The sequence below is a fragment of the Nestor notabilis genome, unplaced genomic scaffold, assembly GCF_000696875.1.
Source record: "Nestor notabilis isolate BGI_N333 unplaced genomic scaffold, ASM69687v1 scaffold103, whole genome shotgun sequence".
NCBI classification, from domain to species: Eukaryota; Metazoa; Chordata; class Aves; order Psittaciformes; family Psittacidae; genus Nestor; species Nestor notabilis.
The window spans coordinates 65,237-84,659 of record NW_009921267.1 but is presented as its reverse complement, the minus strand read 5'-3'; the positions used below and the strand labels follow the sequence as shown (position 1 = coordinate 84,659).

Sequence of the window (19,423 nt, the reverse complement as noted above, 5' to 3'; positions counted from 1 at the left end):
CATTGGTACACCTGGGGAAATGAACAGCTAGTGGATATTTTAGGCTCAAGGGACTAACAAATGTGGTTTCTCGTTATTCAAACAGATCTATGTGCTTAATAATGGCAGATTTCTAGAAGCTGTTGTGCTTCTACCAGCCTGCTGGCCTGCCTTACATTGAAAATGTGGACCTCTTACACTATACTGGTCCACTACTTTGATGAAATAGCCAAAAAACCCCAACTGCTTGTAAATTATCTTTAAAGAGCAAGATTCCCGTTTCTTATCCTGTCTGTTTTTCTAGCATCCTTTCTTAAACCTGAACAGTTTTTGGTTTCTCCCCCCTGGTCCCTCCCCCCTCCAAGTTACTAGGATATACATATAGACCTCAAATTGGCGAGCGCTTCTGATGCGTGTGCAAGGCGTAATTGCATAGAAGGACTGGCACCCAGAACACAGAAGACAAAACATACTTTGCAATGCAGAGAAATTAGTATCAGCTTTTCTCGGTGACAGAGAAATTTCTTTCTCACAAAAGATATACTTAACAAACTAATAAACAAACAAACAATATCCCCAACCAAAAAACAAACAAGAAGAAAGAAGCAACTCTCAGCCATACAGTGCTGGAAGTGACCCTTTTAATGGCTGGTGCTTTTTTGCTGTGGGTGATTAAATTTGGACTCTGTCAAATTAAACTCTTTTAGAAACACTGGCTGAATTTATTTCTCTCTCCTGCTTATCTTACTGATGGTATCTGTATCTTTGATAATTTTTCCACAGCAAGGAATACCTTTTTATTCTCAATTGAGCAGCAGAGAACACAAGGTAATTTTCCACATCACAAAGGTGTGGGGTTGATGGTGAATGGGAAGTTACAGTTATGATGAATGAAGCAAACACTGAGTTCTTTACAGCGCTGAATCAAAGCATCAGGTCAAGAAGGAGGGAGTGGATGGCAGCCTGATTTTACTTCCTCAAAGCTTGCCACAACAGGCTGGGCTCAGCTCTGCAGAGTATTCTTGTGCCATTGCTGAAAGTGGGGCAAGAGGATGCTCAGCTCTTCGATGAGCCTGTGTATTTAGCAGCAAAGACCCATTTAGACGAGCAGGAAGCTTTTACATAGGAATTTGTCTTTACTGTTCTAACCACTGTGTAGTTCCAACAATTACAAAGGGAGTTGAAATTTCATTTTGTTTGAGATCGCTGTTCAAGTTTGGCGCTTCATGCATTGTGTGTGTTGTGATCCTGTGTGAAGTCCTGGCCTCATTTTGATTTATGGTAAAAGTCCTGCAGGCTCCAGGCCAGGATTTTACCCCATTCTCTCTTTTATTGGATATAATTTGTTCTTTACAGATGTCAATCATCTCTAGATATATTAATTATTCTTTTTATATCTTCTTTTTTAAGACTTAAGCTACTGCCTGACACATCCTTGTTAACTGCTAGTTCTTTGAATGATTACGTTATGAAGTAGTTTCATACACTGAGGTGAAGTCAATGCCCAATCTCCTCTGTTACAAACTACAAGTATTTGGTTTATTAAGACTTTTAAGGCATTATTTTCTAACCTTGGAACCACATTTTGCAGCTCTTCTCTCAGTTTATATTAATATGTCAGCATGCAAGTGTTCTATTGTGGATCCCCCAGTGCTGTACACAGAATTTTAATCAGCTCCACGCTCCTGCTCATGACACCCTTACTGACAATTCCAACCACTCCAGTCCTTTTCATTAGTGGTAACATCCCCTTGAGTTGTCTGCCTGCTAAGGCTCATGGGACTTTTCCAGTGCAAAAGGCAAACCTAGTGAAGACATAAGGATGGAGTCTCCCTCCTTGATGACATTCAAAAGCTGTTTGAGCATGGTCCAGGGCAACTGGCTCCAGGTGACCCTGCTTGAGTAGGTCAGGTTGGACAAGATGACCTCCTGAGATCCCTTCCAACCTCAACCATTCTGTGATTCTATAACTATGTGCACAGATTGTTTCAAATTTTATGATAGCAAACATTTTACAGTAAAGCGTGAAAAAAATACATGCTGCACTTGACATCCTCTAATTAAAATGTAAAAATCAAGGGAGAATTACGGAATGCTCCCTAAAGCCCTGAAGTCAGAGGCAAAGTTCTCTTTATGGTGATTTCTCTATGGTCATCCAGTGACAGGCAGAGCTGCAGACAATCTCTAGAGAACATTTCCTTCCTGTATCGCAGAGCATTCAGCAGAAAATTACTAGCATCAAAATATTTTAGTAATAATGGCAGAGTATTATCTGAATCTTAATCAAAAGATAACAGAAAAAAACCCACAGTGAAACAAGAGAGGTCAAATATTTTGGAACTCCAGGAGTATATTCTTCCCTTAGTATTTGCTGTGGTGTCATTAAATATAATGGCAGTTCTGTAAGCACAAGCCAGTAGAAGGACGTATCACTAAGCTGATAGCAATATTGTTTTAACAGCTTTAGAAACATATCACCAGGAAGCAGATGTGGCTCGTATTAAGCAAGTATTGGGTTAATATTTCAAAACTCTTCATAGTCTCTTCAGTTAAAACTGAGCATAATAAAAGAAGTCTATCATTTTTATCATATTTGCTTTAGTTTTAATAGCACAGATCAAAGACTGACAATACGAAGTAACATACATTGCACACTGACACACCTTCCATTGCACATCAACACGAATGTGGCTTATTAGTTTTAATGATATACTCACTTGAGTTCTGGAAAATTTTCAGATGATATCAAACTTTGTAGGGCATGATTTCCTGTTAATTTTAAATGAGTTAGACCATGTAGACCCGTCACAGGAAAAGAGGACAAAAGGTTGGATGACACATCCCTGAATAACAGCAAATAAAAATCAGCTTAAGGGTTTTCATCCTTTTTCTTTAACTCTATAAGTGTCATGTTGGACAAACAGGTTAGACTTTTCTAACTCAATCAAAAATGACTGCATTAAACCAAGGCCCCAGTCAGCAGAGCAAAGCTGCAGCACCACTCAGGAGTACGCACCTAAGCGTCCAGCAGGAAGCTAACAGTAAGCATCTAGCAGTTAGCTAAGTCTCTGTTGCCTAATTTTGACTCCAAAAATCAGTTCCAGTTTTGAGACTAGCAAATGTATTTAAAATCCGCTCATTAGGTTGTTTGAATTAAAGAAAGCCAGTACCAGAACAGCTTTTCACAGTTTAAAAGATTCAGTGGGATGCTAGAGGGCATGGCTGCCCTGAAAGCTCCAGAGGCAGCAGGTCAGGTATATGGGGAAGATGTGTTTCAGGGTAGGGATGGGTCTGGGCTGGAGCACATGAAAGTGACAGTTCTTAGCTGAGGTTTGTCTGAAGAGCTGAGGGAAGATAGCGCAGATAAACACAGATAAGTAACTTGGGAAAACTAAAATAGGTGAACAAAAAAGTGATATAGTCAAGTATTCAGAGGGGGAAGTCCAGAGGTATTCTTTTCTCTATTTTTCCCTCTCCCTTCCATTTATTCTATGAGCCTTTTCAGTCCTTTTAACAATTATTTACACTGCAATTCTTCAGATGGTCAACAGTCAAGAACAAGGAAGAAGGGGAGTCTGATGTTGCTGAAATGCTTTTTTGCCCAAGGCTGAACAGCAAAGTTCCTATCTCTTGGACTATCTACTGAAATCTAAGAGTTAGACATAAAAAAGTTATGGTGTTCTACCTATCTGATTTAATGTGTGTCCTCTTGCTCACACCACAGTTAAATACCAAAGGTGAAATTCTGGTCCTACTGCAATGATAAAAATGACCACTGACTTCAGTCGGACCAGGGTTAGAGACCAGCATTTCAGGGAACACCAATGCACTATCACTGTGTGTGTGTTAAAGGGCTTTTTTCTTTAACCCTCTCTGCCTGTTCTTGCTTCTGACCAAAGGCACAACTTATTACTTACCTCACAAAGTAGGAAAGTTTGAGGAGGGTTCCAAAAGGGATGTCATAGACAATACTGTCTTTATGGACTCTTCAGAAGGCTTTGCACATCGACAGAAATGAGTACACCTTTCAAGTTTAGGTTTCCCAGCAGCAACTGGATTATCTGTGAGCAAATGCCCAGCAGTGTATTTTTGTGACAATCATGCAGCAGGATGACTCCAGGGGAATGTTTTTCCCATATACCCACTGCCTCAGGGACTCACTTAAAGAGACATTATAATGACAGTGGGAAGTAGGAAAAAGTAAGGACTGAGAAGTGCTCTGATCAAGGCCTGCAAAACTGGCTCCTGCTGTTTTGAATTTACTACAGAAGAAAAACTATTCCATCAAATGAGGAATGATGAAACAAAAATGCGTACTGAAAAACGTTTCTTATTTAAATTTTAATCCAATTCCTTAGTCCTGAAACACAACTAAAATGAAATATTCCTCACTGCTACAAGAGACTAAACTGCTAACAAATAAATGAAGAAAGGCAGAGGCACTGATTGCTTCATGAACCCCAAATCATTCTGATTATATAACATAATAGTTACGGGGGTTGGTGAAGTACAACAAAGCAGGCATTTAGATATGGATTCAACAGACCAGAAGATTAGAATAAAGAAAGCTTCGATTTCTGCTGGGGCACAAAGTTATTAAATTCTTGCATGCTCTTGCAAGACAAATGTGAACATTTGAAATGTAAAAGATACACAAATACTTACAGTTTGATCAGAGATGGTAAAGAGGAGAAGGCATTGGGGTGAATAATTTTAATTTTGTTCCAAGCTAAATCCCTACAAGAAAAGTGAGTGGAAAATTACATACCCACTGACTGAACATGGAAGTTTTCATACACTTGATAAGGATGCCTAAATATAGAAAAGGTATTATTTACATGCAAATATTTTCAATAAACTTCTGCATATCTCATAGTGCAAAATCTTTTTTCTATTTTTAAATTATATTAGTCAGTTAATGGTGTTAGTTATGAAACTGACAACTTCTAAAAAATGTCTTAACTCCTTCTACAGTCTAAAAGGCAGTTATTTTCAGTCTCAGTCATAGCTTCCTAAGGCAGCAGAAACAAGGGTGGGGTATATGGATTACTTCTAAGAAGTCCTCATGATGTGACTAGGAACAGAAAGTCCGTTGCCAACAGGCTTAACTTCCTAATCTCAATCTTCACTGCCCCTGAAAAATCAAAGACTGAAAGCAACTCTGAAAAGAATGTATGGGTTTGATTCTGCAAGTTCTGAAACTTAACAACCATGCGTAATTTCTTGACAAAATTACTCCATTAGCACATGTGTCTGTGTGAAAACTAGAAATCCACACGTAACCAGACTCTATTTCTTAAGACACTGTTCTCTATTAAAAGATTTCATGCTCCCTAGAGCTGATTATTAGGTGAACCTGCCATCACGTACCAGCTCTGGCTCAGCATCTCTCTCCAACTCTATCAGAAACATTTAAAAGTAATAGCTTTTATAGCTATAAATTAATGTCTTTGAATTCATTGCTGCAGATGCTAAAATTCACAATGTTTGCTCTCCTTTCATAGTTATGACCTAATGGGTGGAAGATCAAAGCGAGGGAGAACAGAAACAATGATGTTTTGGGGCATATAGTGAGCAGACAGTATAGACCTCATGCTTTTGAGAACCTGGGTGAATGGCTGTTAGGGCTGTACTCACAGAGACCGAAGAACAACCAGCTGCCGAAACGTGTCTGCTTTGATTTCACCGATTTCATTATGATGCAAGTCACTGAAACAGCAATAAGAATCTCCTCAGTTTCAAAGGCACTTGGAGGACGCTTCAGAGTGTTTTGGATTGTGTTTATCATACAATAAATCAAAATTCAATATAGTGTAAGGGTATGTATTTGGGACATGCCAGATCAATAACCAAGTTGATGATGCTGAAACACATTTGTATATAGATGCTTCTTCTTAGACTTTTTAGGGTAGTTTGACACTTACATTTTTTGAAGTTTTTTGCAGGCAGTAAAACAAGGTAACTCTTGCAGCAGGTTATAAGACAGATCCCTGTATACACAAGTAAATAAAAGATAAGCATCAAAGTGACATTAAAAGATCTTTCATTGTCTACCTTCACGCTCAATTTAAGATAACGTGTTTTTATCCCGCTCACAGAAGAATAGAAATGTGCAAACTCACTTATCATCTCTCATCTGTTCAATTTTCATTTCTAACTGAGGAGCAGAGAGAACGGGAAAAGCAAGATGTATTAACTCCATATCCTATGTTTGTAAATTCCTTTCATTGTCTGCCGATTTCCTGCCTGAAGTACAGACTTATGCTGAGTGTTTTATAGTAATGATACAGGCCATCTGCTCATAGGAAATTTTTGATTTACCTCACAGACTTCATATTCATCATGCTTAAATTCTAAGGAATATTTGAACCATTTAAAATAATCTGCTAAATAGATATACATTCCTATTTTTTTCAGAGAAGATCCTGTATTTTTCTGGTAATAATCACAAGGGACTGTAATCAGCTGTCCATTCTACACTTCTAATTAAGCACTATGACTCTGATCTTTACATCTTGTAACTGAGGGAAATGGTCAAAAAAAAAATATTGGAGCTAACTAACATTGAAATCAATCACTACATGGGGGAAAAAACCTCTTTAACAGACTTGAGCCAAAACTCAACAAATTACAGAATAACTGAAACATCTGGACTGATTTATAGTATAATGTAGCTAATCAAAACCAAGCCCAGGCAATTTGCAGAAATTGGAGGAAAAAAAAATAAAAGAACCAAACACTCACCCCCACCATGCAACAGTCTCATCTTATATATATACATGTTGCTCAGGGAGAAATGAATGGGTAATGTGCTAGTGAAAAAATATACAAAAAAAAGCTTATGCCTATAATTAGGAAAAATATCCTTTTCCAGAGTTATCCAATATTATCACGTAAAGGAGTAATCTCTTTCCAAACCTGTTTCAAATTCTTCAAAACTGGTTCATATCCACCCATTTACTTCCTTGGTAAAATTTCATTTTCACTGTTCCTATCCCAACAGGGACTTTTAGACTAATCTACATAAAATTAAAAAAAAGTGAATTTCCAATGAACAGTCCAACTCTACTATGAAATGTATGAGTTATTAATTACTTTAGTATTTATTTGCCTTCTGTTTTGAGGTTATTTGTCGTTTTTGAATAATCTGAATGGGGCCTACAAGGATGCCAGAGACGGACTCTTCATCGGGGACTGTACAGGTCAAGGGGGGGTTCAAACTTCAGTGGGGGAGGATTCAACTTAGATATTGGGAACTTTCACTTCACAGTGAGGGTGGTGAGGCACTGGAACAGGTTGCCCAAGGAAGCTGTGAATGCTCCATCCCTGGCAGTGTTCAAGGCCAGGTTGGACAGAGACTTGGGCGACAGAGTCTTGGGCGACAGAGTCTAGTGTGAGGCATCCCTGCCCATGGCAGGGAACTAGATGGTTGGAACTAGATGACCTTAAGGTCCTTTGAGCCCAAACCACTCTATGATTCTGTGAATGCAGGACATATTTAAACAGCATGCAGACTTCCCTGTGGCAACAGGCTCTGTTTTCCGTCTTTTATCATTCTGGAAATGATTATATTGATTCCATCACCTAAGACTTAATTTTTTCTGGAAATGTTCAGGACATCCATGCTGGTATTCAAATAATGTGTTATAATTAGTGCTATTTCAATGTTGGCCAAAGGACTAATACCAAATACATTCCTAGTGATGTAATACATAGAGGAAAGTGCTGTTGGCTCATTCTCAAAGAAGCAGACACAATGATTACTTTCATTAGTGATTACGCAAACTCCAAGGAAATTTCCAGGCTAAAATAACATTGGATATGTAGTATAAAAACTATGCCCCAACTATGCCAAGCAATAGTCTGTTAAAATTTCAGTCAGCTACTTATGTCTGGTCAGAAAAGAAACCAAAAGAGGAGCATGACAAGGACTCAAAACTGCACTCTTCTCTCAGTTATATTTTCCATTCACTTCACTGAATTATCTGCCTCAGTGAGGAAAAAAACCCCAGACTACTGTAGCAGAGACAGAATGAATGAAAGTATGGTAGTTCTGTTGTCTTTGAAACAAATTAAAAACCATTTTACCCTTTCCTAAAAATATGCGAAGTAATTATCTTTTTTGCCAACATATGGGAAATCCAGACTGATAAGGGGGTTGTGAACCTTTTGAGTAACACAGGGGCCTGCTCCCTGAACTGAATTCCTAAGAATTAACATGATACACAGTAATAGCAGCAATTGGGTAATTTTGAAATCACAATTATTTCATTTGTCCATTAATCTCTTGCATTAATGTAATGTTAATAATCTTACTGAAACGTACAGCACTTGGAGATTAGGTAACTGGTCACAAGCTGATCTGGGGAGAGAGGTGATCTGTGCTCCTGTGAGTGTCCTGTTGAAAATATTTATTTAAAAAAAAGAAAAAAAAAAGATTACTTCTTAAAGATTGCAAAATAAATGTATTTTTAGGACATTCTTTAGAATAAGTTAGTATCAAAAAAAAAAACCCAACCAAAACCAAAGCAGAAATCTTCTCTCACTTACAGACTCTCCAGACTTGTAGTCCCTGTCAGATCAGGAAACTCTGTTATCTGTGAAGCACCATTTAAAGTCCTAGAATACAAAAACATCATTTCAATACAATTGTGGTGAGGGAAGTGTGGGACGACTCTAATATTGCAATATATAAAGGCAATTAAGATAAAAAAGTAAGCACATACAGAGTTCTGAGTTCTGGTAAGTGTTGAAAAGCAGACTTTCCAACAAGCTGGATAGGGTTGTCATAAAAATGTCTGCAAATAGAGGATAAAGGATATTTTATGAAAAATAATTAAAAAAGATTCTAAATATATTACATGATCATACTATAAGCAAATTAGTAAACTCTCTACGATGAACCCCAGACTGTGCACCTCTGGTTGTAGCACCCACTAATCTATATCTATAAACCCCATTTCACACTTTGAATACTGATGTAGTCATTGTTTTCTTGGTTTTAAAGACAGAAGTCAGTCAACAAAATATTCCCTCTTCCTCCCAAGTTTGCAAAGATAGAAATCCACATATGAAGAAATACGTTATGACCTGGGACAAATTTAAGGTTAGTGGGTGAAGAAGTCAGATCTTCACCTACTCAGAAGAGGTTCCCTTGCACTTCTAAAGTCATGCTGCTTTTGATCCTAGAATAACATTGCTCAAGATGAATGAATGTTTTTCTTAAATTTATTTTACAGTATCTAATTTTCAGGTTTGCCCATTAAATGCATTGTCATATAAGACAATGGGAACTCAGACTGGAATCCATAAAGAGTAAGTTTTGCTAGCTTCTACATTGTCAGTAACACTGAGAGACTTAGAAGGAACAGTTCAAAGCAAAGGTTAAAGGCCAGAGACCACTACTCACTTCCCTTAAACAGGGCATACAAACTGTCATTCTTTCCACAAAATTGGAAAGATATGAGCTTGTTTGCGTGTATAATGATGTGCTACACACTACATTCACAAGAAGAGCTATTTGACAATTAGCCATAAATATGATACTTGGTTCCACGTTCGCTAATAAGAAGAGTCATGGAAAAGACTCTTATCACTTACATTGTAATAAGTGATGGATTACCCACAAATGCACGCTCAGGTATTGACTTGATGTTATTGCTATGAAATCCCCTACAAAAGGAAAAAAGGTTTACACAGTAAGTAAAAAAAATCTGTATTCACAAGGCACACCTTTTTTTTTTTTTTTGCTTGTAATAAGGAAAGTATCTGTATGTAAAGGTATGTCCTTGTTTTCAGGAATAAGACAGACTGAAAAAGGCAAAAGAAAAGAAAAACAATGAAATAGGTGGAATTCTACACTTTTCTAAAAGAACAAAACCAATACAGTAGTGTATATATATATTTCCTCCTGTACTTGTTAAACTGCAACTATTTCTTTTGCTGGGATAAAAATGGATTGCACAAGTTTATCAAGTAAGTGATTTTTACATTATGTTGTAATATGTTGAGCGTCCCACAACCATTGTTTTGTTGAAATATTTTAAATGTGGACATGAACAAACTATCCAATGTAGTTAGAAGACCCAATTTTTGTCTCATCATTAATTACTGGATTTTATTCATATGAGTAATTCTCCATTGTGAAAAACAAAAGAAACAACTAAGATTTCAAAAGAACAATGATGATTTGTGTGGGAAACTCCCGTTAGTTCAGTCGGGTATGAAAAAGGCTTTCCAGCTTAAATTTATGCATTTAGAAAGCCTCAAATTGTTCACTGATGCAAGCACACTTGGCCATTACTTGAACAGGTCCCACATTATGGGTTTTACTTGTTTAGGCATTATGCTACTGCTGATGAGCTACACAGCAAGGCTCTAAATCCCTAGCTTTTTTGCATGCAGTAAGAACTGCATCCACTCAGATGCAGACCCTAAGCAATATGAGGATGCTCTTTTATCTAGAACAGTTTTGTGGCTGCATTGAATGGGATTCAATACATGACAGAAAAGCTAAGGAAACAGCGTGACTATTTCCCAGCGCAATATCTGGCCCATGTCGCTATTCTGGCTTGAGTCAGAGAGCAGCCTCATCAGAAGCCCAGAGCAGACTCCAATGCATTTATGCACAGAAAAGCCTGAATCACTTCTGAGCTGGTCACAAGAGAGCATGCTCACGGCTGTAGCCTGTGTCCTGGAGGCTACACCCAAGTGAAAAAACCTGCCTGAACTTAAGGCACCTCATTGCCTGTCAGTTCACATAATGAGCAAAAGGGCAGTAAAATCTATGTGCGCCCCCTGGGTAAAAAGACTATATTAATGCCACACTGGGAAAAATGCTTCTACAGTTACCTTCAAAATCCAGTCTGTAAAACATTACATATACTTCAACTTTGGGTAACAGCTATACCCATTTACTTTGGAGAGGTAACTACTCCTGCAGCTGAGACCTTGAAGTGCAGAGCATCTGGGACAAGGGTGTCCCCGTAGCATCACACAGATACAGCTTTGAGTTGCTGGCCACTTGCCAGCAGAAATCCAGCTCTGACTTGCTGCCTTGGATGCCTCCAAGCTGGAGACAAATGCCATAGTCTGTGTTTTCAGGCCAGGCATAACTTCTGAGAGAGAAATGAGATCCCACTCAGAAACACCCTTACTAAGGTGGCCCTACAATGAGATGAACCTCTGTGGGCCTAGGCTCCCACTTGGGTGAAGACAGTAGTGCACGCACAACCTTGTGGGAACACCTTGTGCATTTAAGATAAGCTTTCCAGGGCCCAAACAAAATACTGAAGCACATGGTCTCATGGTCTGTGCTAGATTTGGGATGTCAGGTTGCAATTTCATGCTCCAGAGATTTCTTGCACCTACAAGCTTATCTGAAATGTAAGTGTGATAACTTAGAGGCGAAGTCCTATGGGGGCCAGCACGTAATCTCAAGCACATCAGGCACTTTGCAGGGTTATCCATGTTTGGCTACTGACTCCAGAGGTCAGCAAAAAGGCAGTCCTTCAAGGCCACTGGATTTCATACCAATTATTATGCCAACAAGCTGAGAACAACTGGGCTGCAAAACTTGTGGCCCCACTCCCTCCTCCAGAGCCACACTCTGCCAACACTGGAGGTGCTGAGCTGGAGTCAGCACCGCCTGAGGATCCCTGCTTTGGAAAAAAGTCCATGTAGCTATTTAAAGTGGCTTTAAGGTCAGTTTGTGATGTAGGAGGGGTACAACCATGTCCAACTAGTATATGATTACTTGTTTTTTTCAAAACTCTATGCTAATGGTACCAATAACATGTTAAATAATTCAAAGGAAAAGAATTCTCAACATACGCATTGATGTGTACAATTGTGTGTATGATGTGTGAATTTAATTTCCTTATTTTTTTGATAATTCATCTGTTTCTTACAATAAATTTGGCTCACTTCTTTCAATTTATGATTATTTTTTTAATGCAAACTGTGTCTGTGTATACAGAAGTGTTTTACTTACATCATTACAGAGAACTATTTACACTGAAAAGAAAATGCTTTAATTTAATGTGGAGGATGGAGGGAAGAAGGTTACACATTTAAACCTGATGGACTAATGTCTCCTTCTTCTTACACTAGGAGACTGTGACATACTGGACTGTTTGCAAAATCCAGCTGTTGTGTCTGGGATTCAAAGTGAATTAATTGTGTTTATTATTTACTGTATTCCAGGGATGAAGTTCCTCGGAAAAAAAAACCCACCGCACAGTGCAGTATACAAGTAAAAGCTGTCAGAACTTGAATGCTCTACACTCTGTGTTGAAAATGATCTTTTATGCAAGTTGGCATGTTTATTAGTTTTCTTAGGATATCAGTTTTTAAGGATTACTGATAAAATCACCAGCATTTAAAAAAAAAAAATAAAAAATCATGTACTAGACAAAACATCCTCCTGCCTAATAGGAGCTCTGTACTTACAGTTCTTTTAGGTTTGTTAGTGTCCTGATAGCAGTGGGGAACTCGTCCAGACTGTTGTAATTTAAATCTCTGTGTGAAAATAGATTTTATTATTTAGGTTATGCACTGCATAGCGGATAACATACATAGAATTTTTGTCATGAAGTATCATCTTCCATGCATTGAATAAATACATACAGACAAAAGCCAGGATATCCTTGAAAGTATATGGATGTTCTCCAATAAACTCTGTTTAGGGCACATCATCATTTCTATTTTTTGTCAGGGTCCTATTTTTAGTTATATCTTAGCTATTCTGCAATGAATAAAATGTAAGTGGATTCAGACACTATTACGGGATTTGCTGTTTTTCAAATTACCCATCCTTTTCATTACTTGAAAGTATTAATGGGGAAAAAATCTTTCAAAGAGAATATTCAGCAACTTTATACAGTGAGCTGTTTTTCACATGGCTAATACATCTTATTATAAAGGTTTCATTTGCCTCCGATTCACTGTTTAGTTGTATCAGTCTTTCTGTTTGTTTTATTTGTGGTTAAGTGGTAAAAATAAGAGACACTGGAGTTTGAAGGGTAAAAATGATTGGTAGAAATCTTCTTCTAGCTTAAATAAGTGGGAAAACATACAATAAGTTCAATGTTGCCATTATCTGTATTGTTAATTTCAAGATTTGTCAATGTTCATACAGAGAATGTTTCTAACTACACAAATTGCAAAAACAGTAGTTTAGCTAAGATAGGGACTTCTGCTTTAAGAACTGCTCGTGCTGCAGTGGTGATTAGACTTTATTCAGGTATGCAGAATGGACTATAAGCCTTCTTTGGCCCTCAGCATGACATGCGCATCCTCTAGCATCCAGGAGACACGTGAAACTAAAATTGAGATATGCTAAGTTACTGTGATGTTCTCTGGCACCACTTTGTGAAGAATTTAGTCTGAAAAACTTGAGCAAAAGCCTTTTTGAACAAGCAAAACACAAATCACAGTTTACAATAGATTGAAATTGAAATAGTATCAGGCTGAAGTAATGCAGGCAGGAAACTGCTGTCTGAACTCAACAAGGCTTTCCTTCCTGCTTGTAAATCTCTCTCTCCTGCTTATTGACAAAAAGAGATTACAGGCATGTACAGTTTGGTTTTGCCCTCCAGTGACATGTGATTTCCAGACCTATGCATTGATGCAAACAAATGATCTTAAAGCTGGCATCCATCATTTACACTGAGATCTCTTTAGATTATCTTGAAACTATCTGGAAACTGGTCTATACAGAATGCAGTTACTGTGCTTCAGGCAAGTGCTATATTCTCTTGCTGCAGTCAAGCGGCTGCACCTACACTTATTCCCAGGTTCTTGACTGTCCTTTATGTTCTCATCTCTCTCATGCCAGGTGGCTGGGACTGGGTTTGCAATTACTTATTCTATTGTTCTGTTTTTCCCCATTTTTGACCAAGTGCCATGTGAATATCACTTAAAAAAACAAAACAAACAATTACATTTTCCTTCTCCCTTTCCTGTCCCCCTTTCCGGTGCTACACTAAGGGACTTCCTCTCAACTCACAGCCGGCTAAGAGTCAAAATTGTAAAATTGCAAAACTGCAATTCAGTGGCAAGGGATCAATGTAATCAAAACTAGTGGTAAAAAAAAAAAAAAAAGCCCAAGAACTTCTTGCTTTCTGCTCTTAATGAAACATGAAAGTGGGCAATACATTGTTCTGTGGATGAGAAAGCAAAGAGTCACCTTTAGACTAGCATTATTCATATTTGAAATTATTTGTTCCTCATAACTGGCATTTTAGCCTCTGTCCTGGTTGGGTGAAATATCAAAAATCTCTGAAAATGATGCAGTTGACTGTGGCAGGTGCCCCGCGAAGGATATGCAAGTTTTTACTGTTCCTGTAGCATTTTGGGGGTTTGTGGCCTACGCCAGCAGACACCACTTTTATTCAAATAACTCTGGAGTGAAATACTTTTAGCACCATCAGCACTGCATTCCTGTTTGTCATTCTTCTGTAGAATTATTCTTTGTTAGAAAACTCGGGAAAATTTGAATAGGTCTGAACGGAACTACAGTGGAAACTTGGTGAAATTTCTGTCTGTACCAGTGCTATTCTTTATCAGAGTTCTTGAAATACAAAAACTTGGATAGAACTGAAACACTCTTCTTCCTCCCTTGTAAAAAAACATGCATAATTTGGCTACCTGGCACTTTTGCCTTTTCCAGGGATAAAAAGCCCCATTTTATAACACTCCTCTATGGTGAGACAGTTTTTCATTGTGACAATTACCCAATCTAGCTATTTGCTTTACTGATTAAACAAGACAAACAAATAGTACTAAACTAGGCAAACATAACTGTTCATGAATAGCCACTTCTTTTTCAATGCCCAGTATAGTTTTCAGCTGTTCTTCAATTTATCAATTGACAATGCTTATTAAAAAGGCAAAGTAATTTTATAGTCAAAAATAGGATTTGCTACGTAGAGTCATTGTAAACCACCACTTAGATCCTGTAAGCGATTAGGCAAACCAAAACCCACATTTGGCTTTTAGGCTATTTTTATTCTTTCAGAATATTAATGAAAACACTCTAAAAAACGGGAAACAAATAAGAGGTCAACTCACAAAGTCTCTAGGCTGTGGAGCCCATCAAAGCATTTCTTTCCCAGGGAGTAGATTCTATTGTTATGGAGATGTCTGGAGGGGAACATTAAGCACACAGTCAGAAAAGTACACTGCACACAGTGGACTTAAGCAAAACATTTTGATGGTTAAATCAAAAGCAACTTATTTCCAGGCATGCACTGATTATATGCAAGTCATGCTTTTGCAAGAGCATGTATAGAAGGCACCTCGACCAACTTCCCCCCATTCTCCTGTATCTCCCCACCCATGAAGGCTTCCATTTAGAAGGGATTTGTTTTAAATCACCTAGATTGTTTAAAAAGGGCATATCCCAGAGTTCCAGGTTGAGGGTTGCACATCAAATATTGAGAAATTCTAGAGATATTCTCAGTGGTGATTAATTAACATGTTGTCTTAAAAACTGTGTGTAGGACATGAGGTGTATAAGGAAGATGTATATTCAAAGGGTGTCAGAGGGTATGACACAGAACAGGAGCAGGTGAGGAGATGGGTAACACAGCAGATAGGAAAGGGGCATTAGGCTTGCAGAATGAAAGAAGACACAGAGCCATAGGACAAAAAGTCATAGCTTCACTGATACGAGTAAGCTAAGCCATCTCAAAAGAACTGTAAATTGCCTTCCTTTGAAACTATAAAAACCAACAACTGCTTTCTCTGTTTAGCAGTTGAAAGTAATTTTGTTATATATTTCAACCGACTTCCCACACACAGGCTCAGAGTGCTGACTATTTCTAATATTTTTAGACTAACATGGTAACCCCCCCCCTATGTGAAGCTTGTTAATGTGAGCAGATAAAACCTGGAGCCACTTCAGGCTGTTTTTTAAAAAGGATGCCTTTTTCCCAGCAGATTTTTCCTTTTATTTTATTCTTGACTGTACCCCTAAAGTGGAGTGAAACTATGGGAGTAGCCCTTTAAAAGAAAAGAAGGGCTGTGAATAAGGGGCTGCCAGGCACTTTCCCTTCAATACTTCATTCTGTTTTGAAAATAATGTTGAAAATCAGAGGGTCCCTGAAAGTTCAGCAGAACCTACAGAAATTGAGTTTATCTGTCCATAAAAGGCAGGGATTCTGATGGCAAAATGCAAATCTTCTGTGAGTTTTTCCTTTCCCAGGAAGAAACCTAATCAACTATTTTTCTTAATGACTACACTGACCTTTAATACTTTAGTTAGCATGAAGAGCGCATATCCAATTTGCAATTATGTTTGGATATTTAATGATAGAGCTTCAAACCTGCTCCAATTGACCATGCATTTTTGCACTGAGTTGAAACTTTGCCAGACTGTATAGAGTAGCAAACAAAAGAAAGCAGAACCACACACAAAGATTCTGATAAGCCAAAAATTTAAATGTTGTAGATCATGAAGAATGATTCAATTATTAATCAATATAAGCCCAGAAGATTAGAAATAAGCAAGGCAGATCTAAACCAAGGAAACCTAACTGAACAGAAGTAACCAAGGCATGAAAAGAATTAATTTTCTCCTGAATTTCTTAACCCTTCTCTTATCATTACATTTTTGGTTGGGAACTAGAGCACAATGTTCAAGGGAGTCTCTTGCCTTTAGCATTATTAAGTCTAGAAGCTCAGTTAAACTACAAGTTCATCCAGTCTTTAACTTGATTTGGTTTGATACTTAACGTAAACAAACAGAAGACAAAAGTTTTGCAGCACAAGGCTGCTGTTACCTCTCATTTTTGGTGCCCTATATGCTTATATGAATACATTAAAAACTAGGCAGAGATGGTGATTTTAACTGTCAACAAAAGAACCCTGGCGTGTGCCAGGTTCAGTGCTTACACTGGGGCTACAATATGCTAACATATGCTAAGTGTCTTAGCTTTGTGACTATGGTTTTGGACAGCTTGTAAAGCTCGAATATATTATTCTCTCTTTAATAGTGTAACATTTTCCAAAGTGCCCTGAAATAACTTCTCCACCTCAGTTTCTCCAGCCAGTCCACGTTTTTTTCCATTTGGTACATTCCCAGAAGATAAAAAGCTGAAACTGTGCTTCACAGTATACCCTCTGGATTTTGGAGCAAGCTATGCATATTTCATTTAGTTAAACTGTTATGCAAACATAACCAAATACAAAACTACATATTCTTTCTGTGAAGGGAAATGCATACTTTTTCTACTGGACAGCATTCTTTCCAAGTCATCCAGAAAGCTTTCAGTTCATTTCCTGTTTCTAATCTTCCCTAATTTAGCCTTGGAGTCTTAGAGGATACACGATTCATCTCTTCCTGTCTGCTCTGCTGACCAGATAGGGTGATTGTTTAATTCCCTTACGTAGTTCTTCATTGGTGATGGAAACTTTTAAGCTAGATCAAAACAAGTGATTTAGCAAATGCCAGTTCAATTGTAGGAAGATGTAAAAAAGTCTGCTTCTTCAAGCTAATTTTTTAAAATTTCAGTGTGCTGTTCATATGCAATTCAGAAAAAGTAATCTATATTTCAAAAGGAACATTTTCTGCAACAAACAAAACTGACCTCTTGGTAAAGGAATATCACTAAGCCTAGTGCAAACGTAGAAGGGAAATTGCAGATTCATAGCCTTAAGATATCAATTTAATATTCAGAGTGCAAGACAAAACGGATGTTTAATTAACCCAGGGATATACCTATTTACCTATCATTTGCCATTTGTCTCAAGCAACTTAAAAATTAAACATAGCATCTTCAAGTTCTTTATCTCAAAGAGGACAAAGCCCTGCAAAGAAGCTGAGATTGTGTCTAAAAAGCAATCAATAAAACTTACAGAACTACCAAACTAGACAGGTTTCCAAAAGCATAGTCTGGGATGTAATGAATTTTATTCAATGCCAATGTCATTGCCTGAAGTGCTGGTAAACTTCTAAAAGCTTGGACGGGAATTTCTGTCAAAGAATTATCGTCTAGCCACAGGTGTCTAAGGGAGACCAAGCCATTGAAGCAGTTGGGGGGCACATAGTTGATGTGGTTGGCATCCAGACGTCTAGAAGAAAAAGAAACAGAGAAAATTGACTCTGAGAAAAGAACAGTGGACTTCCATAATGACTATCAGAAGTTGTCAGCAACAACACAACCCCAAAGGATGGACATGTGTGGCCACATCCATTTTTCTGGAGATCTTACATTTCCATCTTGCTTGCAGCCTCAGCCCTGACTCACCACATTATGTTTACAAGTCTCCTTGTCAGCTGGCTCTCACAGACAGCTCTCCTTTGGAGCCATCAGCTCACTGAGAGCACACACCAATCATTTTTGGGCAGAGCCTCTCTACAGACCAGGTATAAATTTGTTTCCTTTCCCAATCATTTGAAAGTATGGAACAAAAAAGTGCAAGAAACTGAGCAAGAGTTTCTCTTTCAGAACCTATAAATCACTGAGCTGCAAGATGGGTTTCCGTATATTAGACACTCATTCTAAGAGCCAAAAATAAAACTCACTTCTGAGTCTCTGTTCCCATTTTACCTTTCATGTAAAATGTTTATTCCAATGATTATAATGAGCACCGAAGTTCACATTTTTTAGTAGTGGAGCAAAATGTTTTAAAAATAGATTAGTACTGCTAATGCAATGTATTTATTTTGAGAACGAAGTTATTAAATACACTTCAGTCGCTGCAGAGCCAACAGAGGGAGCTCAATTTTGCACGTTGTGCCTCTCCAGTCTGCAGGTGATATCTTGCTCTCACGTTTGTGTAAATAAGGACGAAATCTACTGTACCTCTTGCAGATGTGGTGCTAGAAATATTATGTCATGTATTCACTGGCTTTTGCTTTTGCCCTGTTTTGCTTTCCCATGGTGATGCTTTCAGGGAAAGATTTAAAAGTGTGCTTCACCTTTCTGAAACTACGTAAAACACTCAGCTGGTGAGCTGTACTCCGAAACACTTTTAATGTGTTGTAGTGACTTGCACCTTGCTCAGAACATGAAAGCCACATTCTAAAACTCTCCTTGAAGATGTCTGTACAGAGGAGTAATTAAGTGAATGGTGAAACAGAAATGTAAATAGATGTTTGAAAACACTACAGAACAAACAACCACACCCAGGGTACAAAGAAGTAATTCTGTACAACCTAAATTTGGTCTGCTTGAGAGAAGTGCAATACTCTTTGTGGCAGGCATACTAATCTCTTTATTTAAAGCTGCTTCCTCATTTACAGTCATGTAAAATGTCAGGTCCATTCTATCTCCTGCTCCATGCTGCTCCTACCTTCTGAATGAGAACAAATAATGACTGCTAAGGCTCTGTGCCAGGCTGACAAATAACTGAGACAAGGTCAGTTGCAACAAATTTATAAAGTTCAGTGTCAAAGCCCCTGTACAATTAAATTTTGGATATAATAACTGACATGGCT

General features: G+C 38.0%; 1 protein-coding gene across 1 annotated transcript in view; it reads right to left on the bottom strand.

Annotated features, from left to right (window-relative positions):
* LGR5 (leucine-rich repeat containing G protein-coupled receptor 5) overlaps positions 1 to 19,423 on the bottom strand; it is a 54,085-nt gene that overhangs the window by 5,890 nt on the left and 28,772 nt on the right. Inside the window, exons 4-14 of the mRNA XM_010011062.1 lie at positions 17,839 to 18,054; positions 15,052 to 15,123; positions 12,430 to 12,498; positions 9,580 to 9,651; positions 8,706 to 8,777; positions 8,530 to 8,598; positions 8,306 to 8,377; positions 5,904 to 5,969; positions 5,617 to 5,688; positions 4,645 to 4,716; positions 2,697 to 2,822 (exon numbers count right to left, since the gene is read on the bottom strand). Of these exons, the coding sequence (XP_010009364.1) occupies positions 2,697 to 2,822; positions 4,645 to 4,716; positions 5,617 to 5,688; positions 5,904 to 5,969; positions 8,306 to 8,377; positions 8,530 to 8,598; positions 8,706 to 8,777; positions 9,580 to 9,651; positions 12,430 to 12,498; positions 15,052 to 15,123; positions 17,839 to 18,054 (978 nt within the window). The remainder of the gene's footprint in view (positions 1 to 2,696; positions 2,823 to 4,644; positions 4,717 to 5,616; positions 5,689 to 5,903; positions 5,970 to 8,305; positions 8,378 to 8,529; positions 8,599 to 8,705; positions 8,778 to 9,579; positions 9,652 to 12,429; positions 12,499 to 15,051; positions 15,124 to 17,838; positions 18,055 to 19,423) is intronic.